The 14351-nt window shown below is 51.1% G+C and overlaps 1 protein-coding gene across 2 annotated transcripts in view; it reads left to right on the top strand.

Annotated features, from left to right (window-relative positions):
- Positions 1–1983, top strand: part of ICE1 (interactor of little elongation complex ELL subunit 1) — a 64979-nt gene extending 62996 nt beyond the window's left edge. Inside the window, exons 16-17 of one of the 2 annotated variants that reach the window (XM_055555329.1) lie at positions 718–866; positions 1691–1983. In XM_055555329.1, the coding sequence (XP_055411304.1) occupies positions 718–866; positions 1691–1705 (164 nt within the window). In that variant the 3' untranslated portion in view covers positions 1706–1983. Of the gene's footprint in view, positions 1–717 lie in introns of both variants that reach the window. The other variant, XM_055555330.1, reaches the window with a different exon arrangement.
- The last annotated feature ends 12368 nt before the right edge of the window (positions 1984–14351 follow it).

The following is a 14351-nucleotide window of genomic DNA, read 5'->3' as shown; positions in this document are numbered from 1 at the left end:
AACTCTTACAGACCATAATCTCTGAGCTAGCTGTATCTACGGTTAAATGCCATGTCTGTGACCTTGCACTGTGCTCCAGTGTGTAAGAGCATTTGCTGTACTATACTGGGCTTTGGCTGGTGGCTCAGACAGTAAAGAGCATGCAGACAAAGCAGGAGATCCAGGTTTGATCCCTGGGTCGGGAAGATCCCCTGAAGAAGAGCATACTAAAGATCAAACTAAAAACTAAAACTATGACCTAAAAAGAAGGTCATACTAAAAACCAGTTTCTTATTTGCTCTCATTTCATTATGTTTTTCCTCTCCAAAGTCCATGTGTCAATACTCGCAGTGGGTATAATGGAGTCGTTTATTTGACGGATGCTTTGGGATCCACATTCTGTTGAACCTTAAGTGCCAGTGTGGTCCTTCCGGAGCTGCCACTGGAGAGCTCGCTGCAGTCCGGAGGAGGGACACTCCTTGTGTGCCCTCTGCTCCGCACGCCCTCCTGGGGTGCCAGCATCACCGGGGGCCTGTCGAGACTGGGCTCCGTTTTGCTTCTTCCATTCCTAGGAGGACTTAAATGAGCTTTTTTTTCATTGTTGGTTTTGTTTTTGTTATTACTAGTTTTCATTGCTGGCAGAAAGTAAATGAATAGTGATTCACTAGATTAACAACATTAAGATTGTGAATAGCAGAGCTTTTCTCATGTGATGACTGATATGGAAATGCTTTTCAGATATCCCATGGGGGGTCCAGCTGGCTGCCGTGTATGCCCTGTGCGACCTGAGCCCCAGCAACCCGGCGGAGATCTCCAAGATCCTGGAGGCCTGGCGCAGGGAGACGGTGCGCAGCGTCCCCGCTGCGGTGCTTGGCGCCCTGGACGAGGTGGGCGCGCTGTGCGCGGAGGGGCGAGGCTGAGCGCCAGCGCCGCGCCCAAGTGCCTTCACGTGTTTCGGGGCCGCGGGGCAGCTGGCCTCCAGGATGCGGCCCCGGGCTCCGGGGAGAGGCTGGGCTGCGCCCCCTGGGCCGAGGCCGAGACACCGGGGCTGGCCCCGAGCCGCGCACGTCTCCCTTCCGGCTGTGGTGAGCACGGACGTTTGGACTGGAGTTTGTGTCTTGGTCAAACAACAGAAACTTGAACTTAGCCCTTTTTTGCTGCAGAAAGTGTCGTGGTTTTTTTGGTTTTTTTTGTTTTGGTCGCTTTTTGAAACTGAGTGGCTTTTTGTAATGAGTTTAATATAAAAACATTAATTTGGTTCCTGAGCCAGTTTTGGACCTTGTGCCCAAACGACTGACTGGGAGGAAGCACGGCTGAGGCGGACGCTGAAGACGCTGCCAGCGTCCTCGCCGGTAGGGGCCGCTGCTGCTCAGGGTGGAGACCCGGGCGCCTCTCCCGCCGCTCAGCCCCGGGAGAACGAGTCCAGGCTCCCAGGGTCCGCACCCAGCCCAGCGCAGGCAGGCCCCCGCGTGTGCCCTGTATATACGGACAGCCGACAATGTGTCTCACATTTGATGATATTCCACTTTTCGGAATTTTAGTATTTGTACAGAGAAAAATGGGTTTAATAACTCACCCTGGTCCTGATTTGTCCGCTAGTCATCATTTCTTAAAATTCTTGTATGTGTTTTTTTATAATAAAAAGTGAAAGTAAGCCATGCACGTGAGTCCTGGTGAGTACAGAGTGACCCTTGCCCACCTTCTACTCCAGCCAAAGATGAAGTGAGTGCTCAGTGCTGACCAAAGACGGGAGCCGCCGCCTGGGAGCCTCCTCCACGGACACGGGCACGGACGCCGGGGGGTGCTCGCTGCCACATCCTCCAAGGCTTTCGGGGATGGCAGACCCTGCGCCGGCGCTACCTGGCCCTCAGTGTTGGATGTCTCCGTTTAGCTAGAGATGCTCCCCTTAAAAAATTACCTCTGACAACTATTTTGTTATTCCTTCCCCCTGTTTTTAAAGGAATTATAACAGACAGAGGTTTATAAAAAGAAGCCTCTGCCCTTTGGATGCGTTTTGTCTGTGTGTTCCTTCTTTCTCCCTCTGTCTCCAGAGCGCGTGGTCCGGGCCAGAGCCTGGCTGGGAGGAGCTGGTAAAGAAAGCGGCCAGGTTCTCAAAGACGTGTGTGATCTGTCACCCCAGACTTCGGTTACGTGCAGTGAGGGGGACACGGGGACTTGGAGCAAGGTAGCAGGCCCAGGAGGGTCCTCCCGAGGAGGTCACTCGTGAGTTAGGCCCTGAGAGGAGGGACCCTGGAATGGTCCTGGTGGACAGGTGTGCTGGCTCTGAGAGGGGAAGGGCCTGCCCTATGTCAGCAGGATGCCCCGCCCCTCCCTGGGACCTGGGCAGCCCTGGGCTCAGTCACATTCAGCCGGTGTGACGGGGCAGGGGGCTGATGCTGGTGGGCACAAACCATCAGCAGGGGCAGGGGGCGGATGTCACACGGATCTTGGGGGTGAAAACAGTGCTGAGTTGGATGAAGGACAGAAAGGAGTCAGGGGTCCCACAGTTTTGAGTTGGGGACGGGGGTTCCGGGTTGGTGATAGGAGCCACAAACCCTGGGCGCTTGCTGGGACGCAGACATCCAGGTGGAGGCAGCCGGGAGCCTGTACCAGCAGGAGTCGAGCTGGGATGAGCTGGGGCGGAGGTCAGAAAGGTGACAGAGCTCAGAGGGTGTTTAAAGCGAGCGGTCACCTAGAACAAGTCACTCCCTCTCTCAACGCCACCTGTGATTTGAAGATGCCTGGGAGGGGGCGGAGGAGGAAGCACCAGGTGGGACAGGAGGGGCTGGCTGAGAAGCACTTGGCGCCTGCGCCCTGGCCCAAGTCGGGAGCAGGAGGGCAGGCAGCAGCCCCTGAGCTGCTGGATGCCGTGAGGTCCGCGGTCCCGGAGAAGCAGCCACGGTGGGTGGATTCTGCTGCTTGTAGGGGCGTGCTGAGCCTGGAGGGTTGCAGAGTAAAAGGGGGAAAGGAGGAGAGGGCAGGTCTGGGGACACAGTGGGGGTTGAACTTGTCTGGCATCACATGGTTTGTCATATGGCTCACAGCAAAGAGGGCTTCCCTGGTAGCTCAGCTGGTCAAGAAACCGCCTGCAATGCAGGAGACCCAGGTTCTGTCCCTGGGTTGGGAAGATCCCCTGGAGAAGGGAATTGCTACCCACTCCAGTATACTTGGGCTTCCCTGGTGGCTCAGCTGGTAAAGAATCCGCCTGCAGTGCAGGAAACCTGGGTTCAATTCCTGGGTTGGGAAGATCCCCTGGAGGAGGGCATGGCAACCCACCTCAATATTCTGAAGAATTCCATAGACTGTACAGTCCATGGGATTGCAAAAGAGTCAGACAGGACTGAGCGACTTTTACTTGCACAGTAAAGAACCCTCCCACCAGTGCAGGAGACTCAGGTTCCATGCCTGGGTTGAGAAGATCCCCTGGAGAAAGCAGTGGCAAGCCACTCCAGTATCCTTGCCTGGAGAGTCCCATGGATGGAGGAGCCTGGCGGGCTGTATAGTCCATGGGGCCGCAAAGAGTCAGACACGGCTGAGTGACTGGACTGCCACGGTTCAGGTCGTGTTCTGACCTCCGCAGTCCCATGTGCTCTCAGCTGGTGGAGAGCAGGTGGCGCTGACGGGGCTGCCCCTCTGCCCACAGGAGGCTGGCATCACTCCTGATGAGAACATACATGCCTGAGTGGGCCTGTCGTACCGTGACCCCCTCAGAGGGGGAAGCAGTTTTAAACTGTTGGTAAACTGATCGTTTCTGGTTCCCGGGCAGAACACGGTTGTAGAGTTTCATCACTAAAAAAAAAATGGATGCAGGCAAAAATGCAGGTAAACATTTGAACCTGGAGTGGGATGGGGCTCTGGGCCGGACTAGATCAGGGCGTCCGGGAGGCACAGGGGTGCTGGGCACCCCCTGGAAGCAGGCACCCAGCCCTCTGCCTGCAGCCACACACTTGACTCCAGAGCCCGAGGGGCAGGCGGTGGGGCGAGGAGGGTATGCAGCAGTGTGGCCAGCGGTCTTGTTTTTTACTTTTTAATTACAGTTACTCTACGATACTGTGATAGTCTGCCATACATCAGCATGAATCAGCCATAGGTACACATATGTCTCCTCCCTCTTGAACCCCCTCCCACCTCCCTCCCCATCCCACCCCGCCTACAGGTGGCCAGCACTCTTACTGTACTTGTCCCCAGGACTCCTAGGGAGGCCCCAGCTTTTCATTCGGAGCTCAGAATCAGCCTGGAGGTGACACTTGAGGCTGTAATCCCCCCGCCTAGGAATGCTTGGTCACGTTGCCTACTTGGTTTTTTTAAATAGGGTGAGACAGCATAACTCACAAATTTCCTGTAGAAACTTGAAAGGGGCTTTGTGCCTGGCCGGGAAGGAGCAGCGTGGTGCCACTAGAGGGTGCTGTGGCCCCACCGCGAACCGCAGGGCTCCAGACACAGAGGGCTCCTTGGGCTGCCCTGAGCTCTCCTGAAGATGGCTGCCCACATCTGCGGCCTTGAACGGAGGTGGTTTTACTGCCTGGGCCCTTTTCTCCAGAAGTTAAGTGGGGAAAACGTGTGGAAAGGATAACTTGTAAAATAGATGGTATTCAAGAGCATCAGACGGATGTTGAAGTGGAAGCTCCAATCCTTTGGCCACCTCACGCAAAGAGCTGGCTCATTGGAAAAGACCCTGATGCTGGGAAAGATTGAGTGCAGGAGGAGAAGGGGATGACAGAGGATGAGATGATTGGATGGCATCACCAACTCAATGGACGTGTGATGATGGACAGGGAGGCCTGGCATGCTGCAGTCCATGGGGTCGCAAAGAGAAGGACACGACTTGTCTACTGAATAACAACAAGATCATAGTAATTCCTTCCTCCTCCCACCACCACAACCAAAAAAGAAGCAAATATTTGCCAGTTTGGTCAGATTCTTGGATATTTTCTAATGATCCTAAACCAAAATACTTTGACAAAAATAAAATGTGCCAGATGGGCGGTGCTGATGATGGGTGTGGTGGAGGGTCGTGTGATGCGGCCTGAATCCGTGAATAAAGGTGGATAACTCCCCCTGCCCCCCCGGGATGCATTCCATTCTCCAGGAGCACGTCCTCTCGTGAAGAACCACGGTGCAGAGAGCCGTGACCCAGAATCTGGTCAACCTGCCTGATTAAGGCCAATGATGCTGCACAAGTCTCCCTGAGGAACACTCTAGGAATTGAGGGGACTTTGGAAAGGAAGAGTCGTCCAGCTAAACACCTCCCACTTGCATCTCCTTCACTCACCCGACGCTTTCTCAGAGAAATTCAGCATGCTTGTTTGATGGTGGAACAAGCAGGAAGTTCCTTTTCTTGCCTCTTTTAAGGAAGGGTTTTAAGGAAGCCCTATTTTCATAGCAGGGTGTTTCTGTCCTTATGTGCTCGGATTGTTTTCATGAATCAGCCATCACAGTGTTGCAGCCAGTGTGTTCAGCACAGGAAGGGTTCTAACTATGTCGACAGAGACAGAATTACCAGTGAAGAGTGGTGGTGAGGGATGCTTCAGTTTATGAAAATGGCAGCCTCTTGCTTTTATGAAGGACCCTGGGCTTTTGTGCCTGACTTGAGGACCAGGGCTCCCTGCCTGTGCTCGGATCCAGCCCTCGAGGGGGGCTCTGCTTCTCCAGCTGGGAAGGGTGATACTACCTCGCACCTGTGAGGGTCTGTGCCCAGGGGGATGGGAGAGGGGATGCCTGGCGGGCTGGTACCCAGACCAGCGGTTCTCAGATGGCACAGCCTTGCCTGGGACACACTGGGCACCAGACTGGGCTGTCCAGTGTGCACCAGCCTCGGGAGAGGCATGCGGTCCACAGCCCAGGAGCCCAACCTGCCCTGGACACCCACAGCTCAGACTCTGGGCGCAACCTCTGCTGCCCCGTCCACTCTGCCTTCAACTCAGAGCTCCACTATCCAGGCAGCCTCTGCCTTGGCCCCCTTGTGATCCATTCAGTGGGGACTTGGGAGGAAGAGGAGGTGAGCACATTGATCACTTTCTACCATCAGGAGATGAGTCTTTGTTGTTGTTGTTCGGTTGCTAAGTCATGTCTGACTCTGTGACCCCATGGACTGCAGCACACCAGGCTTCCTTGTCCTTCATTCACTATCTCCTGGAGCTTGCTCAAACCCATGCCCATTGAGTCGGTGATGCCATTCAATCATCTCACCCTCTGTCATCCCTTTCTCCTGCCCTCAGTCTTTCCCAGCATCAGTGTCTTTTCAAATGAATCAGCTCTTCACATCAGGTGGCCAAAGTATTGGAGTTTCAGCTTCAACATCAGTCCTTCCAATGAACACCCAGGACTGATCTACTTTGGGATGGACTGATTGGATCTCCTTGCAGTCTAAGGGACTCTCAAGAGTCTTCTCCAACACAACAAAAGCATAAATTCTTCAGTGCTCAGCTTTATGGTCCAACTCTCACATCTACACATGACCACTGGAAAAACCATAGCCTTGACTAGACAGACCTTTGTTAGCAAAGTGATGTCTGCTTTTTAATACACTGTCTAGGTTTGCCATAGCTTTTCTTCCAAGGAGCAAGCATCTTTTAATTTTGTGGCTGCAGTAACCATCAGCATTGATTTTGATGCCCAAGAAAATGAAATCTGACACTGTTTCCACATTTTCCCCATCTGTTTGCCATGAAGTAATGGGAATGGATGCCATAATCTTCGCTGTTTTGAATGTTGAGTTTTAAGCCAGCTTTTTCACTCTCCTTTCACCTTCATCAAGAGGCTCTTTAGTTCTCTTCACTTTCTGCCATTGAGTGGTATCATCTGCATGTCTAAGGTTTTTGATATTTCTCCCAGCAATCTTGAGTCCAGCTTGAGAGGAATCTGCTGAATCTCGTCCCTGCCCGTTTTTCTTTTTTTCAGACTCTGGCTTTGTTGTTTTCATTTTTTGGGGGGTGGAGCACAGGCTCTGGGCACATGGGCTTCAGTGCTGGTGGTCCCAGGCTCCGGGGCACAGGCTCAGTAGTTGTGACACATGGGTTAGCTACTCCCTGGCCTGTGGGTTCCTCCTGGACCGAGGCTCGAACCTGTGTCTCCTGCATTGGCAGGTGGATTCTTTGCCCCTGAGCCACCAGCAAAACCCTTGTTTTTCCTTCTTTATGTTCTTTTTAAGAACATTATTTTTTCTAACTAAAAATTTTTTCCTAATAAATCATCACTGATTGCTACTCAGAGACTATCTCACCCTTAACTGTGAGTGTTCAGATGACAAAAATGAAGAGGAAAAAAACCGTGGCTGAAGAAGTGAGCCCTGACCCCACCATACCCTCAGTGTTCACAGGAGGCCCCCTCTTGATTGCCATGGTTTTATAAGTAAATTAGCATTACTAAACACCCACCTTGATAGTTCGAATAGTAATGCAGTGTGTTTCGGTTGCGTCTCATCTTGCCACGCTAGTTTTGTAGCCTACAGTTACCGTTGTAACCTACAACTGCAGTTGAATTAACCATTGAAACAGCTGATACACTGTCTACCCCGTCACCCGGGGCCTGCAGTTCCAGGCAGCCCTGTGAGCAGGCTCTGGATTTCCTTCCGAGACCCCCGGCCTGGCTCCGGTGGAAGACTAGGGACGCCAGGGACCTTCCCTGCTCTGCTCTGCTCCATCTGATGGCCTCGGGATTAGCAGCTGACTAGGCACTGGCTGTCTCCAGAGTGCATTTCTGCCTGGGGAAGGGGTCCTGGAGGGCCCTAGGGCTGCTGCCCTCTGGCCCCCTGGGTGGTCTCCTCTGGGCCCTGCTCTCCACCGACTCCCCTGAGCCTGCAGCTCTCTGGGGGTGCGCCTGGGGCCAGCCCAGTGTTGTCAGGTCTCCACCTAGCTGTCACCCCAGGTGGCCTGCACACCTCAGCTCCCAACTCAGTAGGTGTTTGCTTTATGGTTCCCTACAGTCCAAGCCCACACCAGTCGTTAACAGATCCTTAAAACCATCGTTAGTAAAAAAATGCAGCAAAACTAGAAAGAAGGTGAAAAAGTGAAGTCACTCAGTCGTCTCCGACTCTGTGACCCCATGGACTGCAGCCCACCAGGCCCCTCCATCTGTAGAATTTTCCAGGCAAGAGTCCTGGAGTGGGTTGCCAGGACTTTTCCAGGAGATCTTCCCAACCCAGGGATCGAACCCGGTCTCCTACATTGCGGGCAGACTCTTTACCATCTGAGCCACCAGGGAAGAAAGGAGGTAACACTTGGGATCTTTGAGTAACAACCACATTTAAAGTTTGGGGACAGTTCTTTACGGAAAAGCTCCCTGTGAGGTTTCCGGGGTTAGGGCGTACAGGCAATCACTGCGTCCTTGGTGAGGTCACCTTGTTTGCGGGGATGCTGAGATGCTGTCTGTCCATTTACACCCATCTGCTCCCCCTGTACTGAAGTCACCTTGGTCACATGGACTCTGGAGGGACTTGGGGGTGGGGGGCAACTGACAAGACAAGGCCCATCACAGGAGTGCCAGGCAATCAGCCCCACCCCAGGCACCTCACCCAATTTGTCCCTCAGAGGTCAAGGACCTGCCCCACATGCAATGGGCAAAGCCCCGGCTCGGCCTGCCCACCAGCCACCTACCTGTGATCAGGACTTTTCAACAGAAAACAGCAGTCATTTTCAAGTGTTTGGACTTGGAACCCATGTCCAAAAGGATGCTCCAGAAGCATCCTTCATAGGGAACCATGGTAAGTGTCTGTGTCTTTCTGCAGGAGAAAGGTCTCCTGACCCGTCTGTAGCCCTGTATGTTTTTCAACCTTTGCTTCAACTTTGGAGGGTGGGGGCAGGGGGGAGGGGCGGGGAAGTTTTCACAAAGAGGCATTTTGTTTTGTTTTGTTAAATGAAGCAAGCTGCTGGCTCTCACTCCCGACCAGACAGAGGAAGGTCCAAGGGGCCTGGATCTCCAGCTCTGTCACTGAGATGCTTCCCCTCAGTCATCCCGAGGCCAGCAGGACTTCTGTTCTCCCGTCACCCTCAGATATTGGAGAGAACCTGCCCGTGTAGGGTGTCTGCTTCCTCCAGAGTCTTGTTACTGTGGAAGCATCTAGAAAAGCAGGGTTGGGTTCTGCAGTGGAATCAGCCTGCTCCAGGGTGATGGTATCTGCTCCAGAGCTGTGTCATCAGCCGAGGGAGAAAACCAAACTGGACCGTGTCCTGCCTTAAAACCCTGCAGGAGTGCTTGATGAAGTGTGGTCCACGCCTCCTGCAGGTCAGGTCATAGCTGTTCTTCCTGCCTGAGACTCAGGGAACCTGGGTTGAACCTAAGGGCTGCTTGCAGGGTCAAGCCTTCGCCCCGAATATCTGCACCTGGGAAGCAGCCTTGATGTGCACATTGAAAATCTGTCTATTAAATCAGCAGCGGAGCAGAAAATAGAATTTTTAAAGCACTCACTCTTGACCTTTCCTATTCTGTATTTTTAAAGAAACTGAAATTTAGCTCCTACGATCTTGCCAGATCATCCAGAATATTTTTAATGTGTCTTCTGCTCATAAACCTATTTCATTAGTGACAGGGGAATGAATTTTCTGGATTTGGATGCAATTTTGCAGTTCATGACTTTAATTTCTAAATAGGGATATTGGCATAGGAAAAACTAAGGTAAAATGAAAAATAATACAATTTCAGAAACTGTAGGTTTGCTTCCTTTTTTTCTGGCTTTCTTTAGCTAAATATCACATTCTTAAAAGCTTTTCTCTTTTATATTGGAGTATCATGGCATCTGGTCCCATCACTTCCTGGCAAATCAAAGGGGAAAAGGTAGAAACAGTGACAGTTTTTTCTTTTCTTGGGCTCCAAAATTACCACAGACAGTGACCACAGCCATGAAATTAAAAGACACTTGCTCCTTGGAAGTAAAGCTATGACAAACCTCGACAGTGTATTAAAAAGCAGAGACGTCACTTTGCCGACAAAGGTATAGTTAAAGCTATGATTTTTCCAGTAGTCATGTACAGATGTGAGACTTGGACCATAAAGAAGGCTGAGCACTGAAGAATTGATGCTTTTGAACTGTGGTGCTGGAGGACTCTTGAAAGTCCCTTGGACTGCAAGAAGAACAAACCAGTCAATCCTAAAGGAAATCAACCCTGAATATTCATTGGAAGGACTGATGCTGAAGCTGTAGCTCCAATACTTTGTCCACCTGTTTCAAAGAGCTGACTCATTGGAAAAGACCCAAATGCTGAGAAAGATTGAAAGCAAAAGGAGAAGGGGGTGGCAGAGGATGAAATGGTTAGAGGGCATCACTGACTCAATGGACATGAATCTGAGCAAACACTGGGAAATAATGAAGGACAAAGGAACCTGGCATGCAGCAGTCCATGGGGTCAAAAAGAGTTGGATACACTTTAGCGACTGAAAAACAACAATAGCTGGTTAATAGGGCTTCCCTGATGGCTCAGTGGAAAGAATCCACCTGCAATGCAAGAGACACAGGTTTGATCCCTGGGTCAGGAAGATCCCCTGGAGAAGGAAATGGCAACCGACTCCAGTATTCTTGCCTGGGAAATTCCATGGACAGAGGAGCCTGGTGGGCACCAGTCCATGGGGTTGCAGAGAGTCAGACATGACTGAGGGACTAAATAGCAACATCACTGATTAACGATGTTGTGATAGTTTCAGGTGGACAGCAGACACAGGTATCCTTGTATCCATTGTCCCCCAAACTCCCCTCCCATCCAGGCTGCCATGTAACATTGAGCAGAGTTCCCTGTGCTGTACAGTAGGTCCTTGTTGGTTATCCATGTTAAATATAGCACTGTGCATATCCCCCTTTCAATGAACTTAAGAAAAGGGACATGTTATCATGAATGATTTCTTTTTCACAGGTCGAGCATTGCATTTTGTCCTTACCTGGCGTTCCTAAATTCCGCAATCTGACCAAGGGGAGAGAAAGGAGAGAGAGAACTGAACCTAAAGATAATAAAACCCTTGTGCCCCGCTCGAGTTGATATATGCGTATTTTTCTTTTTCATTCCACGCCAGAGTTTTCAATGGAAAACACGTTGACCTCATCTGTTCCCTTGCTCTACTTCAAGCTGGGGTCTGCATCCGCCTAACCTTCCCAGCAGGTGGCGCTCTACACCTTGGTCTTGAGCCCAGAACCACCCACGCATCCACTCAGACACAGAAACACAGGTTTAGGAGAGGGAAAAACCCAGGAGGGCATCAAGGCATATTTCACATGCTCCCGGTGTCTTGCAAGGAAGCAGTTTCCACGAGGCAAAGGCTGCATCTGCTGGTGGTGGCCAGGCTTCCGAGGGGCCTGGGAAGGGGTCCCCAGCTCCCAGGTTTTAGGGGAGCACTGGGCAAGTCCACCCTCCCCTGTTACCCGATCGCAGGGCAGCTCACCCGGGATCGCTGACCCGGAGTCTCTCGGGTAGAGGCTGAGTGGGGAACATCTGCCTTCCTTTTGTGGCTTCGCGTGGCTCCTTGCACCCCTGGGCCTTGTCTCCTGTCTCAGGGTAGCAATGATGAAACAAGCCAGGTATCCCATAGATGGTATTTTAAAGTCAGCCAAGAAATGTCGGTGAGGTTTCAAAACTTTTTTTTTTTTTTTTCCACCTATAGAAAATACAGACAGATGCCCCTAGGAATGCTAGCGGAACCACTGATTGAAATTGCCCGCCCTGACCAAGCACCATAGTTAGCACTTGCGTGAGTTATCTTAAAGGCGAGGTCCTGGTAAGGAACACAGAACTAACGAGCTACCACCATCCGGAAGAAGCCAGGGAAGGTCAAAAGGAGAGAGTCGTTGCCGGTCCACACGTCCTACCGCCTCCCAGAATCCTCCTCGCTGGCAGCCACCTTGGCTGAGCGATGCCTGCGCCACCAGGAAGGACCCCAAGTCAGAATGATTGGCCAGAGACAGGCCAGAAACTAACCCTCTCGGCATAAAATCCGAGGCGGCGAGCTACGTGGCAGAGCCGTCCTCCTGGGTTCCCTTCCCCAGCTGCTCTCTGCCCCGGCGCTCCTTCCAGACAGAGCCTCTTGCTTTGTCAGCTCATGTGTCTCCTGTGTTAATTCATTCCTGAGTGTTAGACAAGAGCCCACTCTCAGGCCGGAAGGGATGGGTCCCCCTTCCTGCAACACAAATGCCCACGCAGGTGATGAGGATCTGAGCTCAGGAGACATAAGCCTGTGGAGACATCTCTTCCCTTAGCTGAGAGCGCATTCCACTCAGTAATTCAGTAGTGGCCCTGCTGCTCTGTTAGTTGACACCAAAGCTCACCTTTGAAGTGAAATCATTTTGATCCCTTTCTTTCACCCTTATTTTCTTGTTTCTGAAGGGTATTTTTTAGCTGGAGTGAGGGGAGAGAAGGAATTTGCTTTAAGTGTTCAAGTTCCTACACAAATATCACAATATGTTAACTATCGAAGCAATAATGTGCCATTAACTTCACCTGGCTAGCTTTTTAAAAGTTTTACTTGGTAGTTTGTCAAGAAAAACTTCTACTAGAGAGGCATGCTCTATCTCTGTCTTCTTGGGAGCCTGCTTGAAAATCAGGCGCTGCTGCATACCTAGGCACAGGAGGGCAAGGTGACCTCAGCACCGTGGAGTATGGGCTTGCAGGAAGCCCTGAGTGGGACCCTAGAAACCTGAGGCTGCTCTTCACATCCCAGGAGGTCTCTAATGTCCAGGGATGAAGTGTGTTTTCTGCATCCCAGATCGAGCATTTCACCTTGAGCGGAGAGCAGATGTGACAAAAGATGGCAGAAAGGTTAGAACTGGTGTAAAGGCACTTCACTGTCTCTTGGCTAGAGAAGAAGGAGGCTGGCATAGCCCCTGCCAGTAGAGCAGGACAGCCAGCTGACCACATGAGGCAGAGGAGCCAGGGCAGCAAGAGCCAGGCCAGGGCACTGTCCCCTCAGCGGCCCTCTGCAGTGGCTTCTCCATGACCCATCTCACCTGGTCCACAGCGTCAGGGACCCTGCAGGACAGAGCTGATGGCAGCAGCAGGAGGGTGCAAACCAGTCTCTGGCTTCAATCTAGAGCCTGCCTGGCTTCACTGCCCCGGAGTGAGTCTAATCAAAGCTAGGTTTTTCTAGTAGTCTTGTCCGGATGTAAGAGTTGGACCATAATGGAGGCCAAAAGCCAAAGAATTGATGCTTTTGAACTATGGTGCTGGAGAAGACTTTTGAGAGTCTCTTGGACTGCAAGGAGGTTAAAACAGTCAATCCTAAAAGAGATCAACCCTGAATATTCATTGGAAGGACTGATGCTGAAGCTGAAACTCCAATACTTTGGCCACCTGATGTGAAGAGCTGACTCATTGGAAAAGACCCTGGTGCTGGGAAGGATAGAAGGCAAAAGGAGAAGGGGGCAGCAGAGGATGAGATGATTGAGTGGCATCACTGACTTGATGGACATGAATTTGAGCAAACTGGGAGATCGTGGAGGACAGAGGAGCCAGGAGTGCTGCAGTCCCTGGGATCTCAAGGAGTCAGACACGACTGAGCGACTGAACAACATGTGAGATTACTTATCTGCAGAAATGGAAAACAGAACATTTTAAGAATGTCACAGTTACTTCCACTTTATCAGACACATTTTACCCCAGACTATCTCAAAACATTTCTGTGTAATTCCAGCTTGATTATGTGCTTCCCTTCTAAGTTAAGCTTGCACAGACTTATTCAACCTTTTACAAAAAATATGCAAGCACAGTTAACACCAGACAATGTCTAGTCATTATTTAAGTGTATATTTCTGCCCAACAAGTAATGTAAAATTTGAAATAGTTGTTAAGCATTGTTCTTTAAAACATACAGTCTTGTTTGAAATTTAAAACGGTAAGTTTGTAGTAATGGAATGTAGTTCAGTTCAGTTCAGTCGCTCAGTCGTGTCCGACTCTTTGCAACCCCATGAATCGCAGCACGCCAGGCCTCCCTGTCCATCACCAACTCCCGGAGTTCACTCAGACTCACGTCCATCAAGTCAGTGATGCCATCCAGCCATCTCATCCTCTGTCGTCCCCTTCTCCTCCTGTCCCCAATCCCTCCCAGCATCAGAGTCTTTTCCAATGAGTCAGCTCTTCACATGAGGTGGCCAAAGTACTGGAGTTTCAGCTTTAGCATCATTCCTCCCAAAGAAATCCCAGGGCTGATCTCCTTCAGAATGGACTGCTTGGATCTCCTTGCAGTCCAAGGGACTCTCAAGAGTCTTCTCCAACACCACAGTTCAAAAGCATCAATTCTTCAGTGCTCAGCTTTCTTCACAGTCCAACTCTCACATCCATACATGACCACTGGAAAAACCATAGCCTTGACTAGACAGACCTTTGTTAGCAAAGTAATGTCTCTGCTTTTCAATATGCTATCTAGATTGGTCATAACTTTTCTTCCAAGGAGTAAGTGTC

The sequence above is a fragment of the Bubalus kerabau genome, chromosome 18, assembly GCF_029407905.1.
Source record: "Bubalus kerabau isolate K-KA32 ecotype Philippines breed swamp buffalo chromosome 18, PCC_UOA_SB_1v2, whole genome shotgun sequence".
Lineage (NCBI taxonomy): Eukaryota > Metazoa > Chordata > Mammalia > Artiodactyla > Bovidae > Bubalus > Bubalus kerabau.
Note: the sequence above shows the minus strand (reverse complement) of the source record. Positions and strands in the feature narration are given on the sequence as shown.